General features: G+C 33.0%; 7 protein-coding genes across 7 annotated transcripts; 5 read left to right on the plus strand and 2 right to left on the minus strand.

Annotated features, from left to right (window-relative positions):
- Positions 1 to 98: 98 nt before the first annotated feature.
- On the plus strand, positions 99 to 638 carry LOAG_01884 (hypothetical protein; the record flags this gene model as incomplete). The annotated part of the gene is made up of 2 exons (XM_003137422.1): positions 99 to 237; positions 478 to 638. The coding sequence occupies 2 exons, from the start codon at positions 99 to 101 to the stop codon at positions 636 to 638; spliced, it is 300 nt and encodes a 99-aa protein (XP_003137470.1).
- Positions 639 to 2,231: 1,593 nt separating this feature from the next.
- LOAG_01885 (major facilitator superfamily transporter) lies at positions 2,232 to 6,331 on the plus strand. The gene is made up of 12 exons (XM_003137423.2): positions 2,232 to 2,466; positions 2,603 to 2,695; positions 2,899 to 2,989; positions 3,123 to 3,249; positions 4,062 to 4,189; positions 4,346 to 4,463; positions 4,602 to 4,751; positions 4,945 to 5,094; positions 5,308 to 5,430; positions 5,609 to 5,701; positions 5,853 to 5,969; positions 6,058 to 6,331. The coding sequence occupies exons 1-12, from the start codon at positions 2,337 to 2,339 to the stop codon at positions 6,169 to 6,171; spliced, it is 1,434 nt and encodes a 477-aa protein (XP_003137471.1). The 5' UTR covers positions 2,232 to 2,336; the 3' UTR covers positions 6,172 to 6,331.
- Positions 6,332 to 7,808: 1,477 nt separating this feature from the next.
- LOAG_01886 (hypothetical protein) lies at positions 7,809 to 11,987 on the plus strand (the record flags this gene model as incomplete). Its single annotated transcript, XM_003137424.2, has 11 exons — positions 7,809 to 7,982; positions 8,180 to 8,374; positions 8,764 to 8,860; positions 9,090 to 9,184; positions 9,619 to 9,732; positions 9,862 to 9,918; positions 10,285 to 10,356; positions 10,479 to 10,589; positions 11,069 to 11,267; positions 11,420 to 11,532; positions 11,853 to 11,987. Exons 1-11 carry the CDS (start codon positions 7,920 to 7,922, stop codon positions 11,985 to 11,987), a joined length of 1,251 nt encoding a protein of 416 aa, XP_003137472.1. The 5' UTR covers positions 7,809 to 7,919.
- A 319-nt stretch (positions 11,988 to 12,306) lies between these two features.
- On the minus strand, positions 12,307 to 12,759 carry LOAG_01887 (hypothetical protein; the record flags this gene model as incomplete). Its single annotated transcript, XM_003137425.1, has 2 exons — positions 12,307 to 12,420; positions 12,559 to 12,759. 2 exons carry the CDS (start codon positions 12,757 to 12,759, stop codon positions 12,307 to 12,309), a joined length of 315 nt encoding a protein of 104 aa, XP_003137473.1.
- A 1,368-nt stretch (positions 12,760 to 14,127) lies between these two features.
- LOAG_01888 (CK1/TTBKL protein kinase) lies at positions 14,128 to 16,827 on the plus strand (the record flags this gene model as incomplete). Its single annotated transcript, XM_020445883.1, has 7 exons — positions 14,128 to 14,227; positions 14,464 to 14,596; positions 14,735 to 14,901; positions 15,235 to 15,360; positions 15,452 to 15,533; positions 15,757 to 15,854; positions 16,713 to 16,827. Exons 1-7 carry the CDS (start codon positions 14,148 to 14,150, stop codon positions 16,825 to 16,827), a joined length of 801 nt encoding a protein of 266 aa, XP_020303711.1. The 5' UTR covers positions 14,128 to 14,147.
- A 713-nt stretch (positions 16,828 to 17,540) lies between these two features.
- LOAG_01889 (CK1/WORM6 protein kinase) lies at positions 17,541 to 19,206 on the minus strand (the record flags this gene model as incomplete). Its single annotated transcript, XM_003137427.1, has 7 exons — positions 17,541 to 17,765; positions 17,903 to 18,082; positions 18,161 to 18,266; positions 18,401 to 18,513; positions 18,687 to 18,821; positions 18,919 to 18,978; positions 19,108 to 19,206. 7 exons carry the CDS (start codon positions 19,204 to 19,206, stop codon positions 17,541 to 17,543), a joined length of 918 nt encoding a protein of 305 aa, XP_003137475.1.
- A 400-nt stretch (positions 19,207 to 19,606) lies between these two features.
- LOAG_01890 (phosphoenolpyruvate carboxykinase) lies at positions 19,607 to 24,901 on the plus strand (the record flags this gene model as incomplete). Its single annotated transcript, XM_003137428.2, has 12 exons — positions 19,607 to 19,705; positions 20,055 to 20,252; positions 20,525 to 20,684; positions 20,862 to 20,932; positions 21,198 to 21,333; positions 21,522 to 21,710; positions 21,944 to 22,063; positions 22,285 to 22,493; positions 22,759 to 22,937; positions 23,305 to 23,512; positions 23,839 to 24,120; positions 24,403 to 24,901. 12 exons carry the CDS (start codon positions 19,607 to 19,609, stop codon positions 24,472 to 24,474), a joined length of 1,923 nt encoding a protein of 640 aa, XP_003137476.1. The 3' UTR covers positions 24,475 to 24,901.
- Between the last annotated feature and the right edge of the window lie 2,373 nt (positions 24,902 to 27,274).

Genomic DNA, 27,274 nt, shown 5'->3' on the forward strand with positions numbered 1-27,274 from the left:
GAATGTCGCCCTTCTCCATATGTCCGGATAGAAGCTAGTATTTTTATGTAATAGATGCTCCCTGATATTATTATAGGGATGTTTCAGGTAACGCTTCTATGTACTTCTCAATTAGTTTTTGGCAATGCTTGCTGTCGATAATAACTACAGCTAGTTGCTTATGGAGTCAGGTTATCTTATTGCTGAAGTTAATCCAGTTTTTGAATCATCCGACCGCGTCATCATTTATGTGCGACAGTTATCATGAGAATTCATCGTGAAATGAGATCAATAACATAAAGATTTGCTAAGATTTAAGCTTGTAAAATACTGTCTCAAAAAATGGTCAAGTGAAAAGGTACGGTATATTCTATGAAAAGGTTGAATTCTGAAGCTGGATAGCCCTTACATACTGTCTGAAATTAAATGAAATTCAAATGAAGTAGTATTTCATGAAGTGCATCTTGCAAGTTCGTTATTGAAAAGTAGTCATTGCAGTGGAAAGAAAAAACGGTTTCCTTTTTAACGAAAAGAACGATACATGGGCCGTTACTGTCGACGAGATTTATGGTGGAGTAACGGGAAGAGTGCGTGAGAAGTGGTGTAAAAGTTATTTCATTTATGTTGCCGCATTATTTCAAATGTTCATGTTTCGATAAAAGAGTGGAATAACTGCAGTACAGAATTTCCACAAAATTCAAGTAATTAAACTGAATACAAATGCCATTCTATGATATGTGAAACGAGGGAGGCATTTCTATATCGATTTGCCACTGGTCAAGCTGAGCCTGTGTGTTTTGTTAATGAAAGCCTCAATTCACAAAGCAAGCTAGGTCTAGTCTACTTGTATCCTTACGATGCTGCTGGAAAGCAAAACTGCTGTTTACATCATTTCATTACCATTACTTATTCATTAAGCTCCATACTTTCTAATGAACCATTTGAAATTGCCGCGAAGTTCTCTTAGGTTCCTTGTTGTTCCTTGTCGAAGCTTAAGATCTGACACTTGAAAACTGCGTTGATTCCCTTCTTTATATCATGTTTCTCCATAAATGGCCTCCTCATTCTTACAGCAATCGTTTGATCCCTCAAAAAGCTATAATTGAATTTCTCTTATTTCGCTGGCGACTTTTCTCGTTGCGTAAAAGTGATTAATTTCATATTTTGAACACTTTCGAAAGAATATCCAAACATTTTTTTCCAAAATGAATCTTTCAACCTCTACTATCAATGAATTTCAAAGCAGACGATGATGAAATACGAAATGCGCACAGTTAAAACGTATTTGCACACGTTGTTGGCAGAAATGCTGTTACCGATCAATTTCATGACAATTAAGAAATCAGGTTACCATTTCCTACCTGTGTCTCTGTTAATTTATGACAATCACAAGTTCTCTTTTATTTCTGATAATCTCATTCTGCTAACTCAAGTTCAACTAATGCTTTTCATGCATTTTGAAGAAAGTGAAGATTTTCTTTATTTTTCTGCAGTACTGTATATATTTATATATATGGCCAATATAATTAAAAATAATAGACTTAAAGTTCGTAGTATAAAAAATTCACTAGATGAATTTAATTTCCTCTATGACCGTTATTTTCGGTCTTATCTGTGCACTTTGAACGCTGTACATTTTCATGTCTAATTTAAGCCTTTGAATATCATGCGGTGAGTTTGTACTTTCAGCCGATGCAGATAACGTCTAATATCGAAATGTTTTCTGTGTCAAAGGTTCATTGGAACAGCATGCACCTTCCCAATAAATTCAGCTGTTTTGTCGGTCATTTTTGTTAGTAAATTTGGTTTTATTTGTATTTCTATCATTGTTTTTCGAAAACACTAATAATCATATCCTTTATTGTCCTGTAGTAACTCGTCATTTATCGTATCCAAGGCATAACTTCACAATTTAATCGCGTCATTTTGCCACTTCCATTTCTTCCTTTCACATTACTGCAATCTTGTAACCTTATCAGAACCTTACTGTTTTCTTATTACAACTATTTCTTATATTGGAAATCTACTACACCAATGTCTAATAGATTTTTAGTATGTGAAATAGTTGTAATAGGAACGGTCAATGTTACACATGCAAAAGGCTCATTATTCTCTTTGTTTATTCGAGTGAATTCATTAACCCCATTTTTCCTGTTTGTTATTGTTATTATTATTAATTTATTAATTATTGTTAAACTCTTTTTCATAGCATCGTTTTTACTTTTCTTGCTTTCTGAAGAAACTCTGTAATATTTCAGGTTAAGATTTTAAAAGCTGTGCAGTTCTAATAGCAGAGGTTCAAATACACCCAATTAAAATTGTAATTTTCTCGAATTACGCAGTTGTGGTTTGAGCAAATGCATGGACCTATTTCAAAAGACCCAGTAGCGGTGTATCTTCTGAAGTTTAGCCCATTAGCACGTTTGACGATTGTAATTTGTGGAGCTGTGTTGATACATCTGTCTCTAGGAACATATCATACTTTCGGTAAGTTTCTCGATTTTCCTCATCTCCTTCGTTTTACTTGAGATTGACTTATGATATAGCTCTTGCTTGGTGTCAGACCTTACTGTAGATAATAAGACACCACCATATTTTGTCTTGGTTTCTTGTCAAATTTTAGGAAATATGCTACCATATATGGCATCATATATGCGTAATAATACAGATCCGACAATTACTCCCGAAATGTTGGTTTGGATACCTACTTTTCAGGGTAAGCCATTTCATGAAGATTAGCAAATTTTGTAGGTTTTCCAAAGATTTTTTGCAGAGTTGAAGTTCTCATGAGTCAGATAAGCAAAAAGTCCATATTAAATTCGAGAATTTTTTGTCTTTGTAGTCTTATATTTCCCGTTAATCTATTCAAAGGGAAATTCAATTGAGACAGATATGACTGATCAGATTTCCTTATTTCAGGTTGTTTTCCTTTCGCGATGGTCATTGGCGGTTTCATGGATGCTAAATTTGGCTTGAGGCTTTCCGCATCTTTAGGATGTGCTACTATGACGTAATTTCCCATATTTAAGGAACTAGAAAAAGGAACACGAAGTGCAATTTACTGGGAATAAATCGCATAAATTTTCTAAAACTTTTCAAATTTCTGTAAAAAGACAAGTCTGATCATTCCAAAACAATTTCAGTGCTGGTGTTTTTTTATCTTACTGGACGATTAGGCGATCATTTATAACATTTCTGATGACGTATGGAATAATGTTTGGATTTGGACAAGGAATAGCTTATGTTCTTACCGTTTCATGTGTCATAAATGCAAGTACCACTTATTTTTATTTAATGATTGAAAATGATGACATGCAGTTACTCGGAATTTGAATTGTCTTAGGAGAAAGCTCTTCATAGGAAAAATTAGCTATATAAATAGGATAACCAAAAGATCTAGTTATATGAATGTAATATCAACGACGCGCCTTGCATCGTTTTTGCGCAATATGAATCTGTCCAGCTTTTTGGCTATATTTTATGGCAGATCATCTAACACAAAATTCATGTACCATTATTGACTTGGTTACTGTAATCTGATACTTATCACAAACTCAGGCCATACTTCTAGATCAAGATTAACAATAATAGAAGTTGTATCTTTTTCCTCTATTCCAGATTTGTTTTAAAAAAATCCCATTTTATTTACTTCCATTTGATTGACACCTTTAACTCATTTGTATTTTCTGTTAAGATCTTTATTTCAGTTCATTTTTTTTTAATTCATTTTTAGAAATATTATATCATTTATTGTAATACAACTGACAACCAATAACACAATTAAGGTCCAAGCTATATATTGTCGTTCATTCATTCATTTTTAATTCATTTTTAGAAATACTATATCATTTATGTAATACAACTGACAACCAATAACACAATTAAGGTCCAAGCTATATATTGTTGTTCATTCATAACGTAGTATTTGCGAAGGATCATATGTATATAATTGTACTGCAAAAGCAACTGATTTTTTTTGGAAGTAATCATCGCGATGTTTCCAAGATTTCATTGACAGTCCAAGGAAGATGGAAATTTTCGCGTAATTTCTATTACACAAGTTAAAATAATGACTTTTTCAGTGGGCTCCAAAACATGTTGGATTTGTATGTGGTATTGTAGCAGCTGGTTTCGGTATCAGTTCATCTATATTCACTCCACTTCAAACTATCTATCTTAATCCCTTGAACCGTAAACCGACTGTTTTTGCGTAAGTTTATCAAAGCAACTAATTCTTGATATTTCTGGGAATATGGTTTTTTCAAATTTCATTTATTTTCATTCCTTGTTTTCCAATTTCGTTACTTTAACCCTGGCTGCAAATTGAAATTTTAACAACAAAAGTTGACGCACTCAACCATTTCAGTTATTTCACAGACAGAGACGTCGTTGCTCGAGTACCATCAATATTTTATACTTTTGCAATCGTCTATGGAATTATGCAGGCTCTTGGTCTGATAGTTATTTGTGATCCCATTGATGTGGTTAGTTTGAAACACAAAAATTTGTATATTAATGTATAAATACATATATTACATTTACAGGAAAAGAAAATCTACATAGATAGTAAGTGATCTGTGCGCAAAACATTGAAAGTTTAATAAATTAAGGACAGTTTTTAGGATGAACAATCGGAAGCACTCCAAATACAGATTTCAGCGTCAATATGGAATTGCTTTAATGTTTTTGAAAGTAAATTTACTTCGCTTTCTGGTAATATGAAGCAATACGCTTATTCAATATTACGGACGTTCAGTCAGGAATCCATAAGGGTATAACTAAAGTTTTTGAATTGATAAGTGAAAGGCTTAATATTTATTATGTGAATTTCAGCAAAATTTTTTCAGCATATCTTCTGGTGATCCGATTTACATGAAAAAATGGGGAGAATAAGGAAATGTGGTTTGAAAATCAATTTTTAAGATTTTCGAAACTTAATTCTTTTTAAAAGACAAAATTATCTAGGAATCGCTGGATGAAGAAACGGTCAATTTATCCCATGAACAGATATCATTGAGTCCATTACAAATGTTGCAAAGTTCAACCTTTTATTGGCTGTTTTGTGCTCTCTTCTGTTGCTCATTTTATGGAAATATGTTCTACAATCTCTATAAGGTTGATTATATTTCATTCTCTGCACTAGTTGTATCTTTGGAAATCATTTGCAGCCGTGAAGTGTTTTGACAAGGCTCTTTGATTGATTTCTGCCTGTAAGTAATAATCAAACATTTTCTTATCATCTTAAGATCTCCTAAAATGTGCTAACAGATATTATCATTTGTGTTTTTTCTTCAATTAATTTAAATTTTTGAATGATTTTGCTTACAGGCATTTGGGGAAACATTCATTGATGATGATATATTTCTTGCTTATGCATATAGTATAGCTTCAATATGTAATGCTTTGGCTCGTATAGGATGGGGTATTCTTGCCGATCGTACCAGTTTTCAGGTTTCTTCATTCCATTGATAATGGAAAGGTTTTTAAATTTATTTGGCGAAAAATGAAATTTTGTGTTTATAATAAAAATTATTTAATTTGACAGGATTGAGACCTGTCAGGTCTTTAGATTTTGTGTTATGAGGACAGAATGTCCCTAATCAAGGATTTTTTCACCTCTTTTTTCAAGGTATCCTTATCCATTGCTACTTTTCTGGCTACTATGTTACTGCTAACAATGCCACTTACTCCAGCTGGTGGAAAATGGATCTACTTTATCTGGGTAAATGAATCGACTTTATGTGACAATGGCAATAAACTCAACTCTTTCTGAAAGTCTGCAGCATTTTTTGGACTTATACTACAAATCTAGCTGTTACAGTATTCCTGCTTCTTTTTATTTATTTTTAGCTGAAAGACGAACTCGTTTTCAGATGGTTCTCATGTTTATATGTCTAGCGGCTACTCATGCTCTTTTTATAACAGCATCCGTTAAGTGCTTCGGATCCAGTCACAAATCGACCAATTATGGATGTTTAATTCTTTCTACGGTATATTGCTTTACTGCCACTAAATTTTCTGAAAATTTGACGAATTTTTTAAATTTTACTATAAATTTCAAAAAATTAATTATTACAGACACTGGGTGCAATACTATTAGCAGTCGGTTGTGAATATGTTTTAACAGTTGTTGGATATACGTTCTCCTTCCTTGTAACAGCTGTTTTGGCTTTCATCGGTACAGTTTGTTAATTTCGTCATAAATTTATACTCCAAAATACCTTTTGAACGGTGAGAAAGAGTTTTGGAGTATGCTTGGTTTGATAAATAAAGTTTCACTGAAAATGAGGTGCCGTGCGGTTGCGTAAACGATCTTCTTATGACGCCTAAATAATATTCTAGTGAGGCAAAGGGTAAACTCCTGGTGGTTTCTGAATGGTATTTTGATAATAAGCAAAGTAACTCCTTGATGATACTAAACGATGTCCTTTGATGCTTTCGGTGATCCTGAAGGTGATCCCTAAACTTAAATATTTTCTATATACAAAAAGTTCAAAGGTATTTTAATCCTTGTCAGATAATGATTTCATTTAAAGTTCTTAGAAGTTAGTTAACTTGCTTGAATTTTAGCTTTTCTTTTGGCAATTACGATGCAGCGCACCACAAGAGGTCATTTCATTACCTAATTATTCAAAACTGTAATATTGCAAGGGTTAATCTCTTTGGTATTGTATATTTCATATCGATATTAGTAAATTTTTCGCATTGGCTGTAAAACTTCACGTTTTATCTAAAATGCATAGTAAATGTAAAAAAGAAAAGGAAAAAAATCTGAAATCCATTAACTAAAAAAGGAATGCTCATTTCAATTAGTAGAGGTAGTTATTTAAATTTCTGTTGACAGGATTCTTCAAGTTCGAATGTCTAAAGGATAATCTCCATTTCGAGATGGATGAATTTCATGGAAATTAAACTTTGGTTCTGGTGATATGTCGTAAGCAAAATCAGCTATAAAAGACTTTGTCAATATTAGCATGCAAATAACTATCAAAAAGCACTTTGCTTAATTAATTCCTGGAATAGTTGTGTGATGTTCTCGTCTAGTAGGTAATATAATCTTCCCAGCTAATTCATTGGAATAGCTTACTTCTTATTGTTTTACTCTTCTTATTCATTTAGAAATTAAAGCACATGATCTTTTTTCATCAAAACTGCATTACATGGCATTGGTCAGTAGGATCAAGTAATATAACAGTTCAAGTATAATCAAGAAAAATCACCTAAAAGAACTGGGCCATAAATTAGTGAAGTACAGAGATATCAACCTATCTCAGTAAGAGTAATTACCGTCCATAGCAAGAGTGCATCAGATTTATCGTCGTTCTTTGGTGTCTGTTCCGGATTTCAGCGATTTTTACAGTGTAAGCGAATAAAAGAGGAAGCAGTACAGAATAAGTGTAATGGAAAAATGGCTAAACTTTACTGAGGTAGACTGTTGTTCATTATAACCATAAAAAAGTGTTTCATTCATCTGAAGGTTTTCCTCATTAATGCTTTTCCTCACTAATGACGAATTAAATCTTTAAAAGATGTATACTATTTGTGTTTAAAGTAAGCTTTCCGATTAGTTCTATTTTCTCAATTATTTTTAATTACGAAAGTATTAATGACACATCATCTCCATTTTACTCTATTCTATCCATTTCCCTTACACTTTCTTCTATCCTACCTGTAGATACTTTAATTCATGTCATTTCATCTTTTCATTTCCACTGCACTTCATAAAGTTTCAGTACTCCCAAAGAATAAATGCGTGATAGTTACAGTTTCAGTCTTACAACATATCTATGTAAATTTTAACTTGTTCGAAAAATAAAAATCCATTTTAGCAGAAAAAGCTTCATATTCAAACAGTATTATCATTATCGTTATCAGCAGCAGCAACATCAGCAGTAGTAGCGACAAGAGCAACTACTACTACTACTTCAAACAACTGAAGGATGCATTCGTCATCATCATCGTCCCTCTCATCGTTAACGGATGATGAAAGCACGGATGATAGTGTATGCTAAATTAGAATTCCTCAAAGTAATTACTGATAACGTGATGCAATGGTTCAGTAATTCATTGGAAGAAGTTCATCTTTTTCTCTCGTCCCTTTTCTGTGTTTATCACAGCTTTCTTCATTCTCCTCAGTGATTTCATTAGCTTTCAATCACAATTAGTTCAATTTCTGAACTTTTAAACACCCGAATTTCAGGTGAAAATGGCAAAATTTCCCGTGAGCAAAAGCATCCCAAACATACCTGACGATTGCAATGTGGAAGTCAGTGAGGAGGAAATAGTAGAGGAAGAAGCAGAAGAAGAATATGATGATGATGAAATGACCAATGAATCAGTGGAGCAGAGCAAGCGATCATCATTACCACTGATATATCAAATGAATGTGAACAAAGTTTGTTTCAAATATTCCTTTGGCAGAAGATTAGTTGGAATTGATTCGAAAAAACGTAGTGTCATCTATTTGAAAAAAAAAAGAAAAAGAACGAATTTATCTTTGCGCTATATTCTATAAAAAATAATGCTTTAAAATAAATATATCGACTTATTTAAGGGCTTATTTAAGGGCACTAAAGTAGAAGAGTAAAATTTATCTCCAGCAAGTAAGTGATCTTGAAAAGAACTAATCGATAAGGCTATCTTTTAGCATTATTTTTCTTTAGAAGAACATAGAAAATTTATTACACACTTCCTAAAAACCTTTTATATACTTTTTTTTGATGAAAAAAAAGTAGTCCATCTCTGAAGACTTCGATAAAAAATAACTCCTTATCAATTTTACAGAATAAGAATATCCGTGGAACCGTAATTGGTCCATCAGACGAAAATTTTCATCCGGTGAAAGCAAGCGAAAAACTTCGACAAGCCTTGAACGGTCTTGGTATCACTTCCATTACTTTCTCAAGTTTAGAGCTTAATTACGGTAAAATCGTAAACGTGTAGAAAACACCATTCTTTCTGTACATAATTAAGCATTTTCATTCCAAAATATTGCTACAGCAAAATATGGCTATGATAAGGATAAACTAGCTTTCAAATTGAACCATACAAATTTCTGTCGTAATCCTGATCCAAGACAAGCAAACGGAAAAAAATGCTTTACGTAGTAGATACCAACGAGAAAGTAATCATTGAAGTCACTGTGGGTCATAACAATTTTCAACGACAACGGATTATGAATACATATGAATATTTGTATTCGAGGGTATGTTTTTACCCTTCCTCATTTAACGAAATGCTGAATAATTACAAAAATTTTGAACTTCGTAAATTTTCGTTATTTCATCATCTAAACATTTGCTTATATTTACAACTTACATAAGTTAGGTGATGAGTTTAATATATATGTTCAACTAACAACTTCAGAACAATTCGATCATTCTCCATAGCTCTTTTGACCAAGATTTTGGCGGTAGTAAAAGTAAAACTTTTTTTCTCCTAAATTTTTTTTCTTATTCCGAAATCAGATCGGTTTGCCCCTTAGACTCTTAGACTTATAGAGCAATTTGATCCCCATTTTGTATTAATTATCCATCACAGCGTTGATGAATCGTAATTAGCCTTTTTCAGGATGAAGAAATAGGAAAAAAATATGCATAACGCTCGATAGAATCACAGAAATTTGTTAGAAATTTTCAGGTGCTAATGGATGATTTAAAAGATGAACTTGGTGGATTCTTCCTAGACACTATTTCAGCTCTGTTTATTCCTGCTCATGTCTACTTGGCTAATTTACTCCATCACTCACTCTGTGTATGGGAAGAAAGAGTCACAATTTTGTCAACTTTTCACTAATTTTTTTTTAATTGGAGATTTATATCTCTGACTTTTCTTTGAAATGATAAGTAACAAAACAAAAATGACATAATCTTTAAATTTTAGAACCATAAACTCAATCGTGCTATTGCAGTAGAAATTGCCTGTACGCGAACAACAACGGTATGCATTTATTATGAAATAGTTTGCATCATCGTAGATTGGGAAATTACTGAAATTTCCAGAAAGTGCATAGTGTTCTAATAGATATTCACCAAAAATTTCTAGTGCATCTCATAAAATCTTCGAGCTATCATCCGCTCACCCTTGCCTTTTAGGCTGTCCATTTTTCAACTTACTGAAGTCCATTCTGAAAAAATGAACATATTGAAAAAACAAAATGAAAATTGACTTCTACAATTCAATTTATTGCGATGCAATTGGAAATTAAAAAATTACCAAGCTTATTTCTCAAAATGCTTTAATAATACTGTTCTCATTTGTCCAACTAAACCATGATTTGTTTTTGTTTTGTTTTCCAATTTGCAGCAAATGAAAGCGATCAAGAATGCATATCAGACAGCATTTTCCAATACTCTCGAAAAGGATGTAGTGGTCAAGGTGGTCATTTCCAACAAGATAATATCAGGAGAATTGGGAAATTCAACTACAAGACTTTCTCTCAGTATTCAACACTCACATTATTTCACAATAAATAACTTCTCTTTTTGACATTCTTTCAGGTAGAAGGAATGTTTGGTGTAATGCTTCGGCTATTGCTTTGTTCATCTCGTGATGAGGAAATCAATGAAACTAATACCTTGATAGAAGAACATGCCAATCTCATCGTAAAGGTAGTTGTTGAGTGCAACTTTGAATCATTTTGAAATAAATTCGATTCAAATTTAATCGTCAATTTCTTAAATGAGACTGATAGAATAATGAAATTAGAAAGCAGTTTATGAGAAATTATTTATGTCCGCTTTCAGTACCATTGTCAGTTGTTAATCACAACAATTAACAATTGATAATTGTATTGCAAGTAATCATAAATCACTTGTTTATATCACTTACTGAATTCTTATTTATTTAACTATTTATCAATTTGTCCAATTAGTAATTCAGACTTCTATAATGCCGATCAACCGCTCTATCACATAATAACAAAAGCGAAAGGTAGTTTGTCGTCTGTATTAATTGACTACAATTCTGCCTAGTCTCAAAGTGCTCTCTGCAACTGCATGAGGCGCTTTTCTTTTTTTTGATTTGATTTTTTCATTCACGAAGTGCAGTTTTTCGTCTATTACAAGTTTAGCCTCACTTTCTTATGTAGGATTCAAATGGAATCGAGAAAATAAGCCATAATGTGGAGTTGTTTGAGAAACTTTTCATCGGTCATTCCTGGAAACATATCGCTAAGGTTATCGATACTATAGACGCTAAACTTGGTGGTAATGGACATTTCGTCGAAACGCAAATTACCTATAACGGAAATATCCCAGATGACATCAAAAATATGTTGCTCACCATAGGTAGGCACGAATTAAAATACGCAACTCTTACGATTACGATAGAATTGTGATCTTTAACAAACAATTTAGTCAATTCAGTTATTTTGCGCATTATTGATGTTAAATTCTTGTCACCAACCAATAACTATTAAGTTAGTCTACCTCCTTTTCAGTGAAAATATCTCGTAACACACAGTGGTATTTTGCGGAAAGATTGCACGATGCATTGAGCAGTTCAAAACCCGATTATAGAACCATCATGAGGGTCATTGTAAGCAGGAGTGAAGTAAACTTTTTCTTCCACTTCTCATCTTGGTCTCCGAAAACATAAGATTTAGCTGATATAAATCCTATATTTCTTCACTAACAAAGGTTTTCATTAACTTGCAAGAGCAACATGAAATCAATATTCAGCAAATAGATAGTCCATAAGTGTAAGTATGTAATAATTTAATGAAATCGTTGAAAAAATTCATATAAAATATCTCTGGCATCATTATATCTCTGTCGTTTACCCTAAATTTCTGAAATTTAGACTTTTTTTTCTCTAAAAGCCAAACTGAGGGAGAAGGCAATAGACAACAATTTACTATGCATAATTTATAGATTGATTTATCGAATATTTGCCATGAGTATAAACAGCATTATAACCATTCGCTATTCCCCGATATCCGGAAAATATGCCGTGGTGAATATTATCGGTTACTCACTTCGATTCTTTCAGAACAACAGCTTCTTTAGATCTGATCTGATCTAATACTTTTTCCTGTTATTTTCTCAAATAAATATTAAGATCTGATAAAAATTTCAGGTCAGCTTTCACTTGTTTAGCTTTTTTACATGGTTTATTCAAAATGTTCGTTTAATCTTTCTTTTCAAATAAAGTTCATCTTAATTCATGTTTCCCGGAGCCACTTCCAATGTATTGGCAAATCCCTTCTCGTTTAATTTCCTCTATTTATCATCACATATTACGTGCAGTCATGGTTTTGATATGTGTTGATATGTAGCAATCGAAAGTGTACCATAGATGCTATGTTCGTTGATATTACTATGTCATCTAAGTCAAAATTGGTGGAAAATTAGTCGTAGCGCAGATGGAAAGTTCTGGTGCTACGGATTGTCGTGAGTATTTGTTTGATTGATGAAGAAGCAGTTGCAGCGCTGACATTTGCTATTTAATATTGGAATGTATACTTCAGTAAATTGAATGTATACTACATGAATTTTGTTATTTGTTACTAACTTATTACTTGCTCTTTGTTTTATATTTATTTTAGCCTAATGAACTAATGTTGCAGAAGCAAGAAACCCAAACGATTTTCTTTTTCGAACTCGAAATAAGTCGCAAAATGGTAGAAGCAACTAATATAATTTGATTTAGGAAGGGGAATAATGACCAGGTATTAAAAGTTGGCAGTATCCAGTTGATCCCTTCGACTTTCCACCTTTCGTTGTGAATTTTGTGTAAAGTACTAAGACATGTGCTATTTTGCTTTCCATGGAAATACATGTGAAAATTTTCTACAAATATAAAAACATATATATATATATATATATATAATTTTTTCGATACTACAAAAATATAATAAGAGTTTAAATATGGGAAAAGATTTGGTCGAGATTGTCAAAATCGTTCTAATTCAGTGAAAAGTAATTATCAATACTTGTAGTAATTTTTATCTAAATTCATAAGTCTAGGCTAATTTCCATCAATACACACAGATGTATATATGCAAACAGCTCAGTGCGATACAGTTATTGTTTCATATTTTAATTTTTTGGTTTGGGTGAAGTTCGGTTCTGTGCTTTTAATCCAGTATCCTGCTCTCATTGTCACCGGTGTTATATCAGATGCCAAAAAAGAAGTCATCAGGTTCACTCTCTTACTCAACTTTGCTTGATCAAAATTCAATATTTTTTATTCAATATTCAATATTTAATATTGAATTCAATGTTCAATGAATTCAATGAATTCAAATTCAATATTCAATATTTAATAAAATTCAATGTTCAATTCCAATCAAAATTTCTTTCAAAAACAACATAAATTTACGGAATTTATTGTGATAAGATTTAAATACTAGTATTATTGAAGATTATTTCATTGCATCATTAATGCATAATAAAGAACAAGGGGGAAGATCCAACTCGTTTTCGCATATTCAGTTTCAATGTATTTGATTGTAGGACCAGTTTTCAAACGATAATTCATATGATCACTATTGATTTACCAGTTTCAGGAACTACTCAAGGTCCTCAACATCTCGAAAATGGATTGATCGTTGGTAAACGCTGGAGGATAATCGATAAGCTGGGTGAAGGTGGTTGCGGTGCGGTTTACAAAGTAGAAGATATCCAAACGTTTGCCAAAGTTGTGATTATTTCTTTAATATTTTCATTTGTAAATTAATAAAAAAACTGAAAGTCATTGGGAAATGTTTCAGGCAGCACTGAAAGCTGAATCGAACTTTATTAAAGGTGGCAGTGTCCTGAAACTAGAAGTACAGGTACTTGAAGACTTCCCTTGACACCTCAGATACCGAGTTTTCTTCCTAAATAGTATGCAATTTCATGTTGGAACTAATTTCTGATTGTTAATGGGCAGTAGCATAAGTTTGCATTTAATAGTAAATCTAAGAAGATAAGGATAAAAATTTAATTCTGTTTTAAGTAATTTAAAAAAAATAAAACTAGGATTAATAATGAAACTTAAAGAGACTGAAATTTAAATGAGTAATTGGATCCAAATCAATAAATAAGTACAAATAATTTATAAGATTTATGAGCAGAAATTGTAACAATTGAAATATTTTCAAAATTGCTGACTGTTATTTCTTCGATTTTCTTATATCTCTGACTATCAGTCTTTATAATACTAAGAAAAATTCTATTTGTGATATGATATCAGTGCAGATACTCAGACGTTTAGAAGGTCGTAAATATGTGGTGCAATTATTTCAATCTGCCAAGAAGGAGAGGTTAGAATTTTGCTCATTTCCTTCTTTTCCTTCTTTTCTTTCTTTTCCCACTTCCTTCTTTTTCTTAACATTTTTGAATTTTAACGAAACTTTTCGCAGTTTTTCATTTACTTTATCTAATATTTTCATAGCAATACAAAGGCATCAATCACTGATTTGGGATTCTCAAGAGGTGTGATTTTATACACCGTTGATTGCTAGCAAATATTAAAATGGAGCGGGCAATATCTTTACAGGTATTCGTATATGGTTATGACACTTCTTGGACGTTCGCTTAATCAACTATTTAAGCAATATCCTGTATGTACCGTTTCGACGCAAGTTCGAGTTGGAATCAATATTTTGCATGGTCTAAAACAGTTGCATGAAGTTCGTTGTTCAAAAATTTTCGTAAAAATTATAAATTGTAAATCAAAAAATGATGAAAATCCATGATACCTTCCTAATACGACGTGCCGCAGTAATACTGTATAATTTGTTACATTCTTAGAACTAGAAGATATTAAGGTTGGTTATATACATCGAGATGTGAAACCAGCCAATCTGGCTATTGGTCGACGAGGTCAAGCTGTTCATATCATTCACATCCTTGATTTTGGTTTATCACGAGAATATGTAATGCGAAGTAATGGTAGTGTTAAATTGCGAATGCCTAGAACAAATACTCTGTTCCGGTTAGTGTCGTGTCCTTTTTGAGAAATACTTTATAAAGCCAAAAAAAGCACCGTAAATGACATGTTTTTCATAATGCCTATTTACTAGAATACCTAACTACTCGAAATGATTCTGAATTTTTGACGAATAAAATCCTGGATACAACAAAAAAAAATGGCTATCTTTCGTTCTCAATCTCTTAAGAGGAAGCGAAACATATCAAGAGACTTTAACCTTGTGTTCCATGGCTAGTTACTATAGGTTGGAAATAGAACAAGAAGAATGGAATCCTTATTGGCTTCTTCATTCTATATAATCTTCGTAATTTCGAAATTAAGGGACTGAAATTACAGAGGTACGGTAAAATATTGCTCGGCTAACACCCACACACGTAACGAACAAGGCAGACCGGACGATTTGTGGTCGATGATGTATGTTTTGGTGGAAATGCGAGGTCCGTTACCGTGGGATGATATTCGGTACTATCTGAGCTTCGTTTATTCTTTAAAATTTTCAAATTTTGGGTTTTCTGATCATCCAGTATGAATCATAAGTAATTGAAAATTTCAGTGGTAAGGATGAAATTGGAAAGGCAAAATTTCAAACACTCGATACGATCTTGTGCAGTAATAGTCCCAAAGAATTTCTTGATGTTAGCCTTTGTTTTTTATAAAAAATTGTTGGGTTAACTTTAAAAGCTCAATTACACAATGAACAATTGTGAGCTCTCTCACTATTCTTTTCTCTTCAAATAACTCTTTTTTTCCATAAATTTTAGCATTTATTTTGTTCAGTTTTTGAGAATCATTGTGTCTTTGAAAGTTTACATTTCAAATTTAAATTGCTATTTTACACTTAAAATACTTTTTATTAAGATCACAACACATCTTCGAACGTTGGATTATTACACGCGTCCCAATTATTCCTACATTTATGAAAGATTGTATCAAGTGATGCAGAACTGTAATTACAAGTAATTCTTTAATTACAAGTAATTCTTCCCAAGCCTGTCTATACTTTTCAAATTTCAATGTAAAATATATATATATATATAATGCACTGTGTAAGCGTGCGTTGGCAGGATAATTTACAGGATTTCATTTGCTAATTTTTTCTTTCGGTTGAGGTATAACGTTGAGACTTTTTGAAAATTAATGGCGAATAAAACCTAAAGCTATGCCAAAACCATTTTCAATTATGCTAGGTTGAAATGAAAAGAAAAATGCGGATTTTAAATTTATTTTTTATAAAATAGAAAAACGTATAGATTTAATTTTATTTAAAAACTTCGAAACATGACTTTTAATTTGAACCAAAATAGAATGTATAAGATGTCAAGGGTTGCATGATCATCTTGTCAGATTCAACGATCCATATGACTGGGAGGAACCCACTACTACGAGTTCAATCAGGAAAGGCTTAACATATGTAAGCCGATCATTATCGCGAATGCGTTCCCATAAACCAACATCAGTCGATATGTATAATGTTTTATCTCGTTTTAAAGAAATCTCGGAAAATTGCCAAACATTTCCTTCTAGCTTCTGTTATCTATTAGAGACCAATCTTAACATGGTTGATAGCTATTAGGTGATATCCCCTTGATTTTAGACGAGATGATCCGAACCATTACAGATCATTAGTTGAAAGCATGGCATAAAGCATGATTTGAAGCAAATGCCTAGAGCTGAGTTAGCATACTTTTGATTGCTGAGAATTCTTTTTTGATACATATCTATCAAATTATTTCCTTGAAATTTCAATTGTTTCTGATTCATTTAAAAACTTAATTACTATTTACTGCCATTGTTACATTAAAATCTGATTGTAGAATTAGCGAATCAAAAAACTCGAAAAATGGAATAACTCGGGCAACAGCCTCAGAAGTGGTCAGTGAGGATCTTTTCACGCCAGCAGACTTTGAAAGCAATGAAACCGGATTTTAATATTCTATTTGATACTACTATGATCTGTTAATTTATTATGCTGTCTTAACATCCGTATATTATAATTACGGAATTTCAGGAGTGTCAAAATTTTCGTTTTTCTTTCGAAACTTATTGAAAAAAAAGTTGAGTTGCGAAGAAACACTAAGATATAGCCTATGTCAAATTTAAGTTAAACATAGATCCTGATTGCTATTCCGACTTTCTATGCTTAACTCAAGCATATCATAGAACCATCCTGATGATAAGTGTAATTCCTTGTTACGTGTATTTTGACTGATTTCGAAACTGCAGTGAGGAAACATGACATCCTCTTTATTTCATGAATCATCCCAATGACTCTGAACGTTGACAATATCATCAAATGTGTCGAAAAGATGAAGCCATGACTCCAAGAAAAATCAGAATTTCAAAATAGTCTAACAACTCGCTTAGGGAAGAAGAGGTTTTATCGAGAAATGAGGAAGTGAGTTAGGCGCAATATCTAAGGATCTCTCGGTCGGTTTGTAATTTCTTGTTTGATAAAAAGTTCAGTGAAATTTTATGCAGTATTGACAATCGTTCTATCACTTCTACGAGTTGGCATAATATAATTATGAGGGTTCATTATTCGCAAGTAGCTTCTGAGATATTTTTCCATTAAATTAAGGACTGTGAAGAATCTTTGCACCTGTATTTATGATATATCATTATCAACCAATCGACATGTTTGTTTAAAAGACACCGCCACCGGGTTTCTCCCAGTCATATGGAAATTCCTGGCACCCCATAGTCTGGAAAGATTGGCGCATCAGCTGGTAAATTTGCTGATATGGTGGTTGGTCGTAATATTTAAGCGCATCAACGATTTGCAAAATTTGTCGCAGTTCCGGAGCGCAACCACCTAATAGCTCATTTATCGCTGGTTCAAACCGACATCGCTTCTTATATTCGCCAACCTAAAAAATTAGTTTGATTAGATATATAATTATAACAATGCCCTCCTCAATTATAAACATTCATTACAAAAAGGTTACTTTTTGTTGCTTAAAGGATTAATTTCCATTCTAAGAAAAGAAATAAATCTGAAACAGACTTGATTCATATCAGCGACATTCTTCCACGGTAAGTTGCCGGTGGTAAGTTCGACTTGCATATAAATCCATGTTTCAACGTCATCCTTACGGCACAGCTCACGCTGAAGATGGCACGAAATAGGCGCATAACGTACTGTACCACGAAAACCGGCTGCCGCTCTTGGCTTACGGATGACATTCTATAAAATGACATTTAAGAGAAGGGTAATGATTTCTGTTTATCATCATGTGTTCATGTTCTCAAAAAAATTGATTACCTGAGAATTCGTGAATTTTCGGCACATCCCAAAATCGAGTACATAAACTTTGCGCAATTCATTCAATTCTGGGCGACCAATTGTATAATTTCCCGGTTTTACATCTCTTGAAATATGTTATATCTCATATCTGAACATTTCATTACAGAATTGAAGAAATTTATCAGGAGAAATTATAGTGAGATCGGATAGGTAGGATATGCCTGTGGAATTGCAGGCAGAAAATGAGATATGTTCAACCTATGAAGATAGCCAATTGAATGAAGATCTTCCAGTGCCTCCAGTGCTTGAATTCCCGCACCAAGCGCCGTACCCATTGAAAGATGTTGTCCTGGACCTGCTTTACGAAGGTCCTAAACTTTTCCAATTTCTGATTCTTCAAATTTTGCGTTTTACTTTTCAGACGCATAGACTTCCTATACTTCAGGCATTGTATAAATTAATTTAATTTCTACTTTACTTTCTGATCTGCTATTTCATTTTACTTTCTTTTAGGCTATAATTACATTAGTTAGTAAAGCACTACCTGCAAACTTTTGCCGACCAGAGTCATGACGACATAATTGAATGATCCAAAACGTCCTTTGTCTTCAATTTTACAAAAATGTCTATTGTTACGTTTATTTAGCTCAGTAAGTACATATACCTCCATTTTGAGTACCTGAAAAATGTCCATCTTGCTCAAGTAAAGTTTTAATTAAACTTGAGAAACACGACAATATTTTTATCATGAAACAATAAAAAATTTGAAGAAATGCCTGAATCTGTTCGTTGACACCTTCAACTTTCAACGCATACTTTCCGGTTGGATCTGATACCTGTAGCAGAGGAGTATTTTTTAGATTGATTTCAAAATAAATTTCATTGTTTTAGTCATGCGTAATAATCTTCTTGAAATTTTGATTTTGTTTTTTCAGATCAACTTTTATTTGAACACGAGCGCATACCAGATAAACAGCACCGAAACCACCCTCACCGAGTTTTCTATCGATATGCCAACGATCAACTTGATCACCAGGATTAAGCTGTACTAGTTGTTGTGCCATTTCCGATTCCGAAGTTACCGCCTGTTTGTGCCCTATGTAACTTGAAAATGATCTCTTCTGTCATCTCTAACAGCTTTTATAACTTCTTTTCTGCACAAATTCGCATGGTATTTCAATTTAAACTTTTCTATTTAGTAGTTCAGAAAATTACCGTCTCCACTTGTCGCAAATGATTTATGTAAATCATTTCGGTATTTTTTTTGCATAAATTTTCGCTGAATTTGCCGAGATAAAAACTGGAAGTATTTGTGGACAAAGTTAGTTATTCCACGAAATTGTAAGTTTGCTGCCAATTATTTTTTTCTCTCATAAGTATGTCACTTAATATTTCATTATGTAAGGATTAAACTAATTACAGTTCGCTGTTAGTTAACTTACTACAATATGTTTCTTTTTCCAGATGACTAAAGTTGGTATGTCACTGACACAAATTACAGCTGATAATTTCAATGCTGCTACAAAGGATTCCGAAAAAATTGGCGACATCCCTATTGTTGAGGTTAATGAATATCTAACATTTCCTAACAATGTAATGTGATATAATGTTGAAAGGTGATTCGATCAATTAATTTCTCAAATTAGAACATTCATTAGACAGTCAACTAATTCGAATGCTGTTTGCTAAACTGTGAAATCAGTTGCAATATCGCAATCGGGTCAGTACCACGTGTTACTTCAAAGGGAAAAGAATTAGACCTTCATTGCTTGAATACACCTTAAGGTGGATATAAACTGCTGATATCAAAAAAATCTCGACATGTCTACTTATTTTCTCGGTCTTCGTCGTCCTGAAACTTATTTCTGATTTGTTGTCGGTTTAATTCGATAGCATTAAATTTGCTTATCAGGGTGTATTCGAAGTTTTACCTCAAAATATCAAGATATTTGTGGTGGAGAAGGCCCTGCTGATGACACCCAATAAAATATACATTGTGGACGGATCTGAGCAACAAATAGTAAATCTGAAGAAAGAATTGATTGATACAAAATTAATGGTACCATTGAAAACCTATGACAATAATTGGCTTGTTCGGACAGATCCAAAGGTACTCTTTGAATTTCAAAAATTACTTTTGATTTTTTCGAAGGAAATGTCGTTACACTGTTGATGACACATTGTAACACGAATATCACTTTTTAAACAAACTTTGCCCAGCCACTTTTTCATTCTTCAAATGGTCCATTTCTTCCAGGCTAACAAGTAATCAGATGTAATATGGATGATTAATCATTTGTTTACTTGCTTGGCTCAGGACCTTTTTTTTTCGAAAAATGTTTCATCCGTGAATAATATTATGGAACATATATACCACTTCAGGATGTAGCATGTATGAGAGAAATGACTTGGATTGTTACAAACGATAAATTTGATATCGAGTGCCATGCGGCTTCCGATGTAAAGTGGAATTTCGGTCGGTGGATGGATCGGAATCGGTGCAGTGATGAATTGGATAGTCGTTTCCCGAAATGTATGGCTGGTATGAATCGATAATTGTTCCTTTTTTAAGGATTTTTATTACTTTTACAGAGGACTTTTGCTATAGAAATTCGTTAAAGAGTTTCGCTTTAAAAATTTTCAAAACTTCTACCACTCGAATATATTTTTATGTCCTGTTCTTCTTTACAAATTACTTTCTGTATGAAATACATTTCAGGTCGTACACTATATGTAGTACCATTTTCACTAGGCGCAACCGGTGCACCACTTTGCATATCCGGTGTATTGGTAGGCATCAGTGTTTCCTCTTATCTTCATGAGAATTCTTGCTTGATTTGAATGTCGTTAAAATGATCTTATAGATGGTTGCATATTTAGTGTTTTTTAAAACGCACAAAAGCCCCATTTGAAGCGGGATGTAATGATGAAGGACATATGTATTGAATGACTCCAAGAAAAAATTTTATTCACTATTCGCTGGCAATGAATTCAGAATAAGAAATAAAATGTCATTTCAAAAATTACTTAAAATATTCAAAAGTATAAATTACAGTTAACAGATACACCGTATATCGTACTGATGATGTGTATCATGACACGTGTTTCTCCTGATGTTTGGCTGAATATAGGTGAGGAAGGTGAACATGTGAGTTGTATCCACTCTATCGCTACGCCTCTGTCAACCCAAAGTTTGTCGTACATATGTTTTTCAATTCTTTGGAGAATATTAAAACCCAAAGTTTAAGATTTAAGCCATTCACACGTTGATTGTATATTTAAATTTCATTTCTTCCAGTTTTGCAGAAATTCAAAAAAATATTCTGGACAGTGGCAGTCTTCATTTTTATCATTGTTATCAGTAACTGATGCTTCTCAGAACAACAAAACTGGCGATGTAATCTGGAGAAGGCACTAACTGTGCATCTTATCAATGAGAGACAAGTATGGTCGTTTGGTACTACATATGGTTACAATACTCTTACAAGCATCAAATGCTTCGGTTTACAATTGGCATCGGTATTGGCTTACAAGAATGATTGGCTAGCAGAACATATGCTTATCATAGGTATTTCGGCAAATTCACAGAAATGTTACCTAGCTGTATTAAAAGATGTGAGGTCACCATAAAAGCGGTAGTGTAGAAGCAATTCCTTCAATTCCCACGCATGTCGAAAAGTCAGTAAAGTTTTTAAGTGAAAATTGCAATAAGTAACAATCTTATGAGAACGACATTTATAAATGATGAAAACTATTAGGATGCTCGAATTGATAAAGAATTAGTGAGTGTGTTTTTTCCAGGTGTGAAACCCCCTGGAGGTGAAGAGCTTTTTATAGCAGCAGCGTTTTCTTCAAGAACCGACAAAATTAACTTAGCAACGATGAAACCATCGATTAAGGGATGGGAAGTACGCTGTATTGGTACGTTCCATCATATTTCACTTACATTTTTCTGGATTCAAGAAATTAAATTAAGCTGATTTCGGATAGTCTTAAAAAACCGGAAGGACTGAATAATATTAATTAAATTGGAAAAAGTGCTTTTAGGATTATAAGGAATTTTCCTCGGCTTTGATAAACAAAGCCATAAATGAAAGTAGACTGAAGAACTGATTATTTTGTTAAAATAAAACAATGTACAGGGTGTGACATTGCATGGCTTAAATTTGGTTTGGATGATCGCCTCTATGGATATAACCCAGCAAGTGGTATTTTATGCACCGCACCGGGTAGTAATAATAAAACCAGTCCACATGCTATCACTGCTATAAGCAAAAATACGATATTCACAAATGTTGCCGAAACTGCCAATGGGGAATATTTCTGGGAAGGACTAGAGCAAGATATTGAGGTTGCCTTTTTGGCTAAATTTATCTGTCAAAATTTACTAATGAGGAATTGATTGCACATGAGATATCATATGGAGTTCAAGTAATGACTGATAACATCTCTGCAGTGGCGAATATTTTTTAAGGGAAAAGAATGAGAATATGGCTCGATACTTTGTCTCTATTCTTTTTCGTAGGTTAGAAGGTCCTTTTCGATTTTATTGATAAATCTGAAAGGTAACTCAGAAGAAATAGTTGTATTTTGTTTCGACTTAATAATATTTCCAGAATCCGGCAGTTGAAATGATCAATTGGCAAGGACAAAAATGGAAAATAGGCCAAGAAGGCCGTGCAGCACATACAGATGCTTGCTATTGTGTTCCGTTTGAACAGATTCCAAATAGACATCCAGAATGGGATACAGAAAATGGTGTACCCATATCGGCAATCATTTTTGGCACGAATAGGTAGAGTTGATGATTTCCTGATTCAGAATATATGAGTGATCCACAGACGATGTGAATCTTATTGGTGATGGGGAAATCAATTCATGTGGAAGAGAAAGTGAATTATAATGACATTGTTGCTTGATTTACCCGTATCACATATTTGATATGTTGCTTTTTACCATGCTTTCACATATTAAATCTGCTACTACAAACCTGACCGTTTAAAAATGAGCTTGGTTTTCTTTGTATTACGATATTTAATCGTCAGTATAAATTTCAAATTTGTTTGATCGGGAAAATCTGTTTGTGCAAATGACATGGTTCCTTTCTATGTATGAGCAATTTCAATTTGTCATGGTTTCTTTCTATCGGTGAACAATTTCAGATCCTTGGGCATACCTCTTGTTACTGAATCACTTTCATGGCAGCATGGAGTTTTCATGGCTGCATCGCTTCGGTCTGAATCAACCTGTGCAAAAGATTATAATGAACTCAAAGTAGAACACGACCCCATGGCAATGGGGTCATTTATTGGATATAACCTTGGGAAATACTTGCAATATTGGCTGGACATGGATAGTTTAGGCCATAAGGTATGAAATATCCAAAAATCCGGATTCATTTTGCAAAAACTACCACGGTTCAAGTTAAGTTGTATAAGTACAGTTTGTTTGGTAATGACTGATACTGTGTGCCCCTTGTCAAAATCGAAAACTGCAATGAGATTGATTGTTGCATTCACTATTCAATCAATGCGGTGTACTGACACTGTCATAATTTTTAACTGATGATGATATCACGAGTTGCAATCATCTAGCCCGACCTATCTATCTAAGATGAGACGAGGAGTGATTAATCATTCAGGAGATTTCATTATCACTTCTCCTAATCTCGTCCGCTTGAACCGGGTATTTTTCAGGTACCCAAGATTTTCTTTGTCAATTTCTCCCAAAAAGATTCCAATGGAAAATGCATTTGGCCTGGATGCGGTGAAAACATTCGGATTTTGGAATGGATCGTGAAGAAAGTTGGAGGTGCTAAGACGACAATTTCTCGTACCACTGTCATTGGCAATATTCCCACCGAAAATAGCATCAGCTGTTCTGGTTTGCCGAAAATTGATATAATCAAACTGCTAAATGTGCAGAAAGACTTTTGGCTAGAAGAAGCTAAAGAGACACGAAGATTCTTCGAGCAGCAAGTAGAAATAAAGCTTCTCTTTCTCAATGAAATAATTAGTAATATTAAATCTAGTAAATTTTTCAACTTTATATGATAACCTGCTTCACTATCAGCAGAGAAGAGATGAAATTCAATGATAAGGACATTTTTTACAGTTCTTTTGTGCATTTTTTGTAACAAGTGGTCTCAATCGATGTGTTGTTTGTCATCGGACGTTATGAAAGGGTCGATGCCAAACAGTATTTGATATGATGGTTACTTCGTAAACTGTTTGTAGCAGTAATTGTTTATTATCTTCCAGATTGGTTCTGATTTACCACCTATCCTCAAGAAGGAAATGGAAGAACAGGAGAAACGAATAAATGAAATTTAAGATAGGAGTAAACAATCATTTATCAAAATGCAACATGCACATAAAAATAACTCAGTACAGCGTCAAGTTTTCCCTTTTTTTATTTTGTGTTAGAATTAACTCGCTAAAATCTGAGATGAAAAATGCTATTTGTTTCTTTCTAGTTTTTCGCTCTTACTGGTGGATCAAATCAGCTTGAAGTTCAATCATTCAAGTCTGATAATTTAGGCAGTTGGTGTCTGCTTATCAATTGAAACTAAATTAGTAGTGACATCGAGACACTGCAGATAATTCTGGATTTTATCAAGTCGAAATATATAAAGATGAAGTATAAATATTCCTATACCCAGTGCTATCTTCATCTAACCCGGAATTTAGTGCTTCAAATTTGCAGTTCAAACTGCTTAATCTGAATTAGATGTAGTAGTGCACCAGGAATATATTTCCTTTTATCAGACGACCGTTATTCACTATGCTAACGTTTGCATACCTCGAATTTCAGGGTAGTTGAACTGACCGGGATGCTTCACTTGACAGTGTTACACAATATATTATTATGTGGATGAAATTGTCCCTTCACTTTGCTGAAATGACTGGCAAATTGAAATAAATTTAGAGTTAGACGGGAAAGTACTTCACATAAAAATTATTAATATCACTACATCGTATTGTAATACATTACAAAAACTTGAACTAGCCAAAACTCACAAAAGGATATTCCCATCAAAATTTCGAAATTGAAACAATAATCGTTGCAAATATTACTGTTTGATGTTTTGCGTAACATTTTCACATTTTTTACCACTTAGAAGAGTTACAACTCTAGCCGGAATATCTCATTACGATAAACCTGAGTAAATGCTTCCTTCGATTAAGCTATTTTAAGTTACAGAGCGGTAAGTATGATTATCGGATAATAAGTACTCGTATATATGATTAGGTAAATCGGAAATGGAAGTAGCTGAAAACAGTTATTTGAATGAAATACGATTTGTACCATCAAGTGAATATTGTCTTTTTTTTTTGACCTTTGATACTTCTGCAAATTGCATCCAATCATCTTTTGTGGCACAAAAGCCGTTTTTTTAGCTAGGGAAGTTCGTTTAAAATATGTGTGGACAAGAACAATTACAACTTTATTGTCACATGAAGTCACGTAATAATAATTTTTTATAGAAACGAAATACTGACAGTTATACTATCATTCTGCCCTTAGTGTGATGCCTAAAATGACAGATATCCATTCTGATGCCAAAATCCTGATTATTATGCTTCTTTAAAAAAGAAAAGGTGAAAATTTAAGAATGCAGCCACAAACAGATTAGTTCATAGTCAAAGCATTTCAGAAAAATTCTAGGATGGGAAACAGTTTTTTTTAGTTTAATTTAGTGACTTTTTTAATTTTATAGTGGTCTTCTTAAAATTTTGGGAAACAATTTTTCTGACAGTATTTTCGCACCTCACTCCAATAACTTAGGAAATTCTTGGCTACATAGCCAGAGGATCATGAAAAACGAAGAAGCTAGAAAAAATTATCGACGAGCAAAGAGTACAAAAAATTCAGAGCTGTCTCGAAAATTCGGGAAATATATTTCTCGAAACAGAAATGGCATTTGTAAAATGATATTTCCCTTTCACGAAGGGTTTAAGATTAATTGAACGGTACTAATGAGAACTGAAATCATGGTTCCATGAATCTTGTGAAAATCGAGTTCGATAAGACCTTGAACTTCCCAATTCATTCATATGGCGTAGTACGATTCTTTGCTACATCGAGCATCAGAGAGTACCTCACCAAGATTTCTGTCAACTATCTGATAAATGAAACTCAGCGCTAATAATAACACGTAGCATCGGAGGAATGCACTGAACTTGTAGAGAAAACGGACTGCCATTCGTTATGTGAAATGCAAATAAATCGCAGTTATTTTTCATTTAACTTTTACTTCAGAAAAAAGGAACTATTCAGATACAGCACAGAAAGAAAGCTTTCATTAATGATTATAGAACAGACGAGAGAAATTCCCGATAAATCCACGTAGTTAACAAAATGCAAAAGGTGAAGAGTTCATCTGATAGGAGAGGAAAATAGATGGGGAATATCCGAATATTAATTCGGCAGGATTGCAAATACTCAAATATTGAAATAGTAAAATCAGGAAAGATGAAAGATTGGAAAAGGACTTCCTTTGTTGTTCAACAGATATGCACAAACTGAATGAATATAACGAAGCCTCTGAATAGTTTAAACAATAAAAGCAATACATCGAAATGACATATGTAACTAACATCAAGCAATAGTAAAAGATAGAATCAATGACTTCAAAAATACTTTATATACACAAATAGATTTCACGTGTGAAGTTCATGGCTGATTACATGGGGACAGCCAAAAGAGAGACGACCATGATGCATCCAAAGTAGGCTTGAAATTTTTCATAATAATTTTACATATTTCATTTACTTTCCAGAGCGACGTTTACGGATTTAATAAATCAAACGACTAGAACTATCAGTAGTATTTCGTACTAGCTGCAAGATATGGACTGGTTGTCTTCATGAAGTTCGAAGATACAAATCCAGAAATCATCAATCATTGTGGAATTTCATTTCCTTAACAAAACTTCCCCCACGATAACAGGAATTTTCATGATAATATCTGGAAAAGGTCTGTGTTCTAATGCACAAATACATGGAATAAATCTGACATAAGCATATATATATATATATATATATATATATATATATATATATATATATATATATATATATATATATATATATATATATATATATATATATATATATATATATATATATA

The sequence above is a fragment of the Loa loa genome (genome assembly GCF_000183805.2).
Source record: "Loa loa unplaced genomic scaffold supercont3.8, whole genome shotgun sequence".
NCBI classification, from domain to species: Eukaryota; Metazoa; Nematoda; class Chromadorea; order Rhabditida; family Onchocercidae; genus Loa; species Loa loa.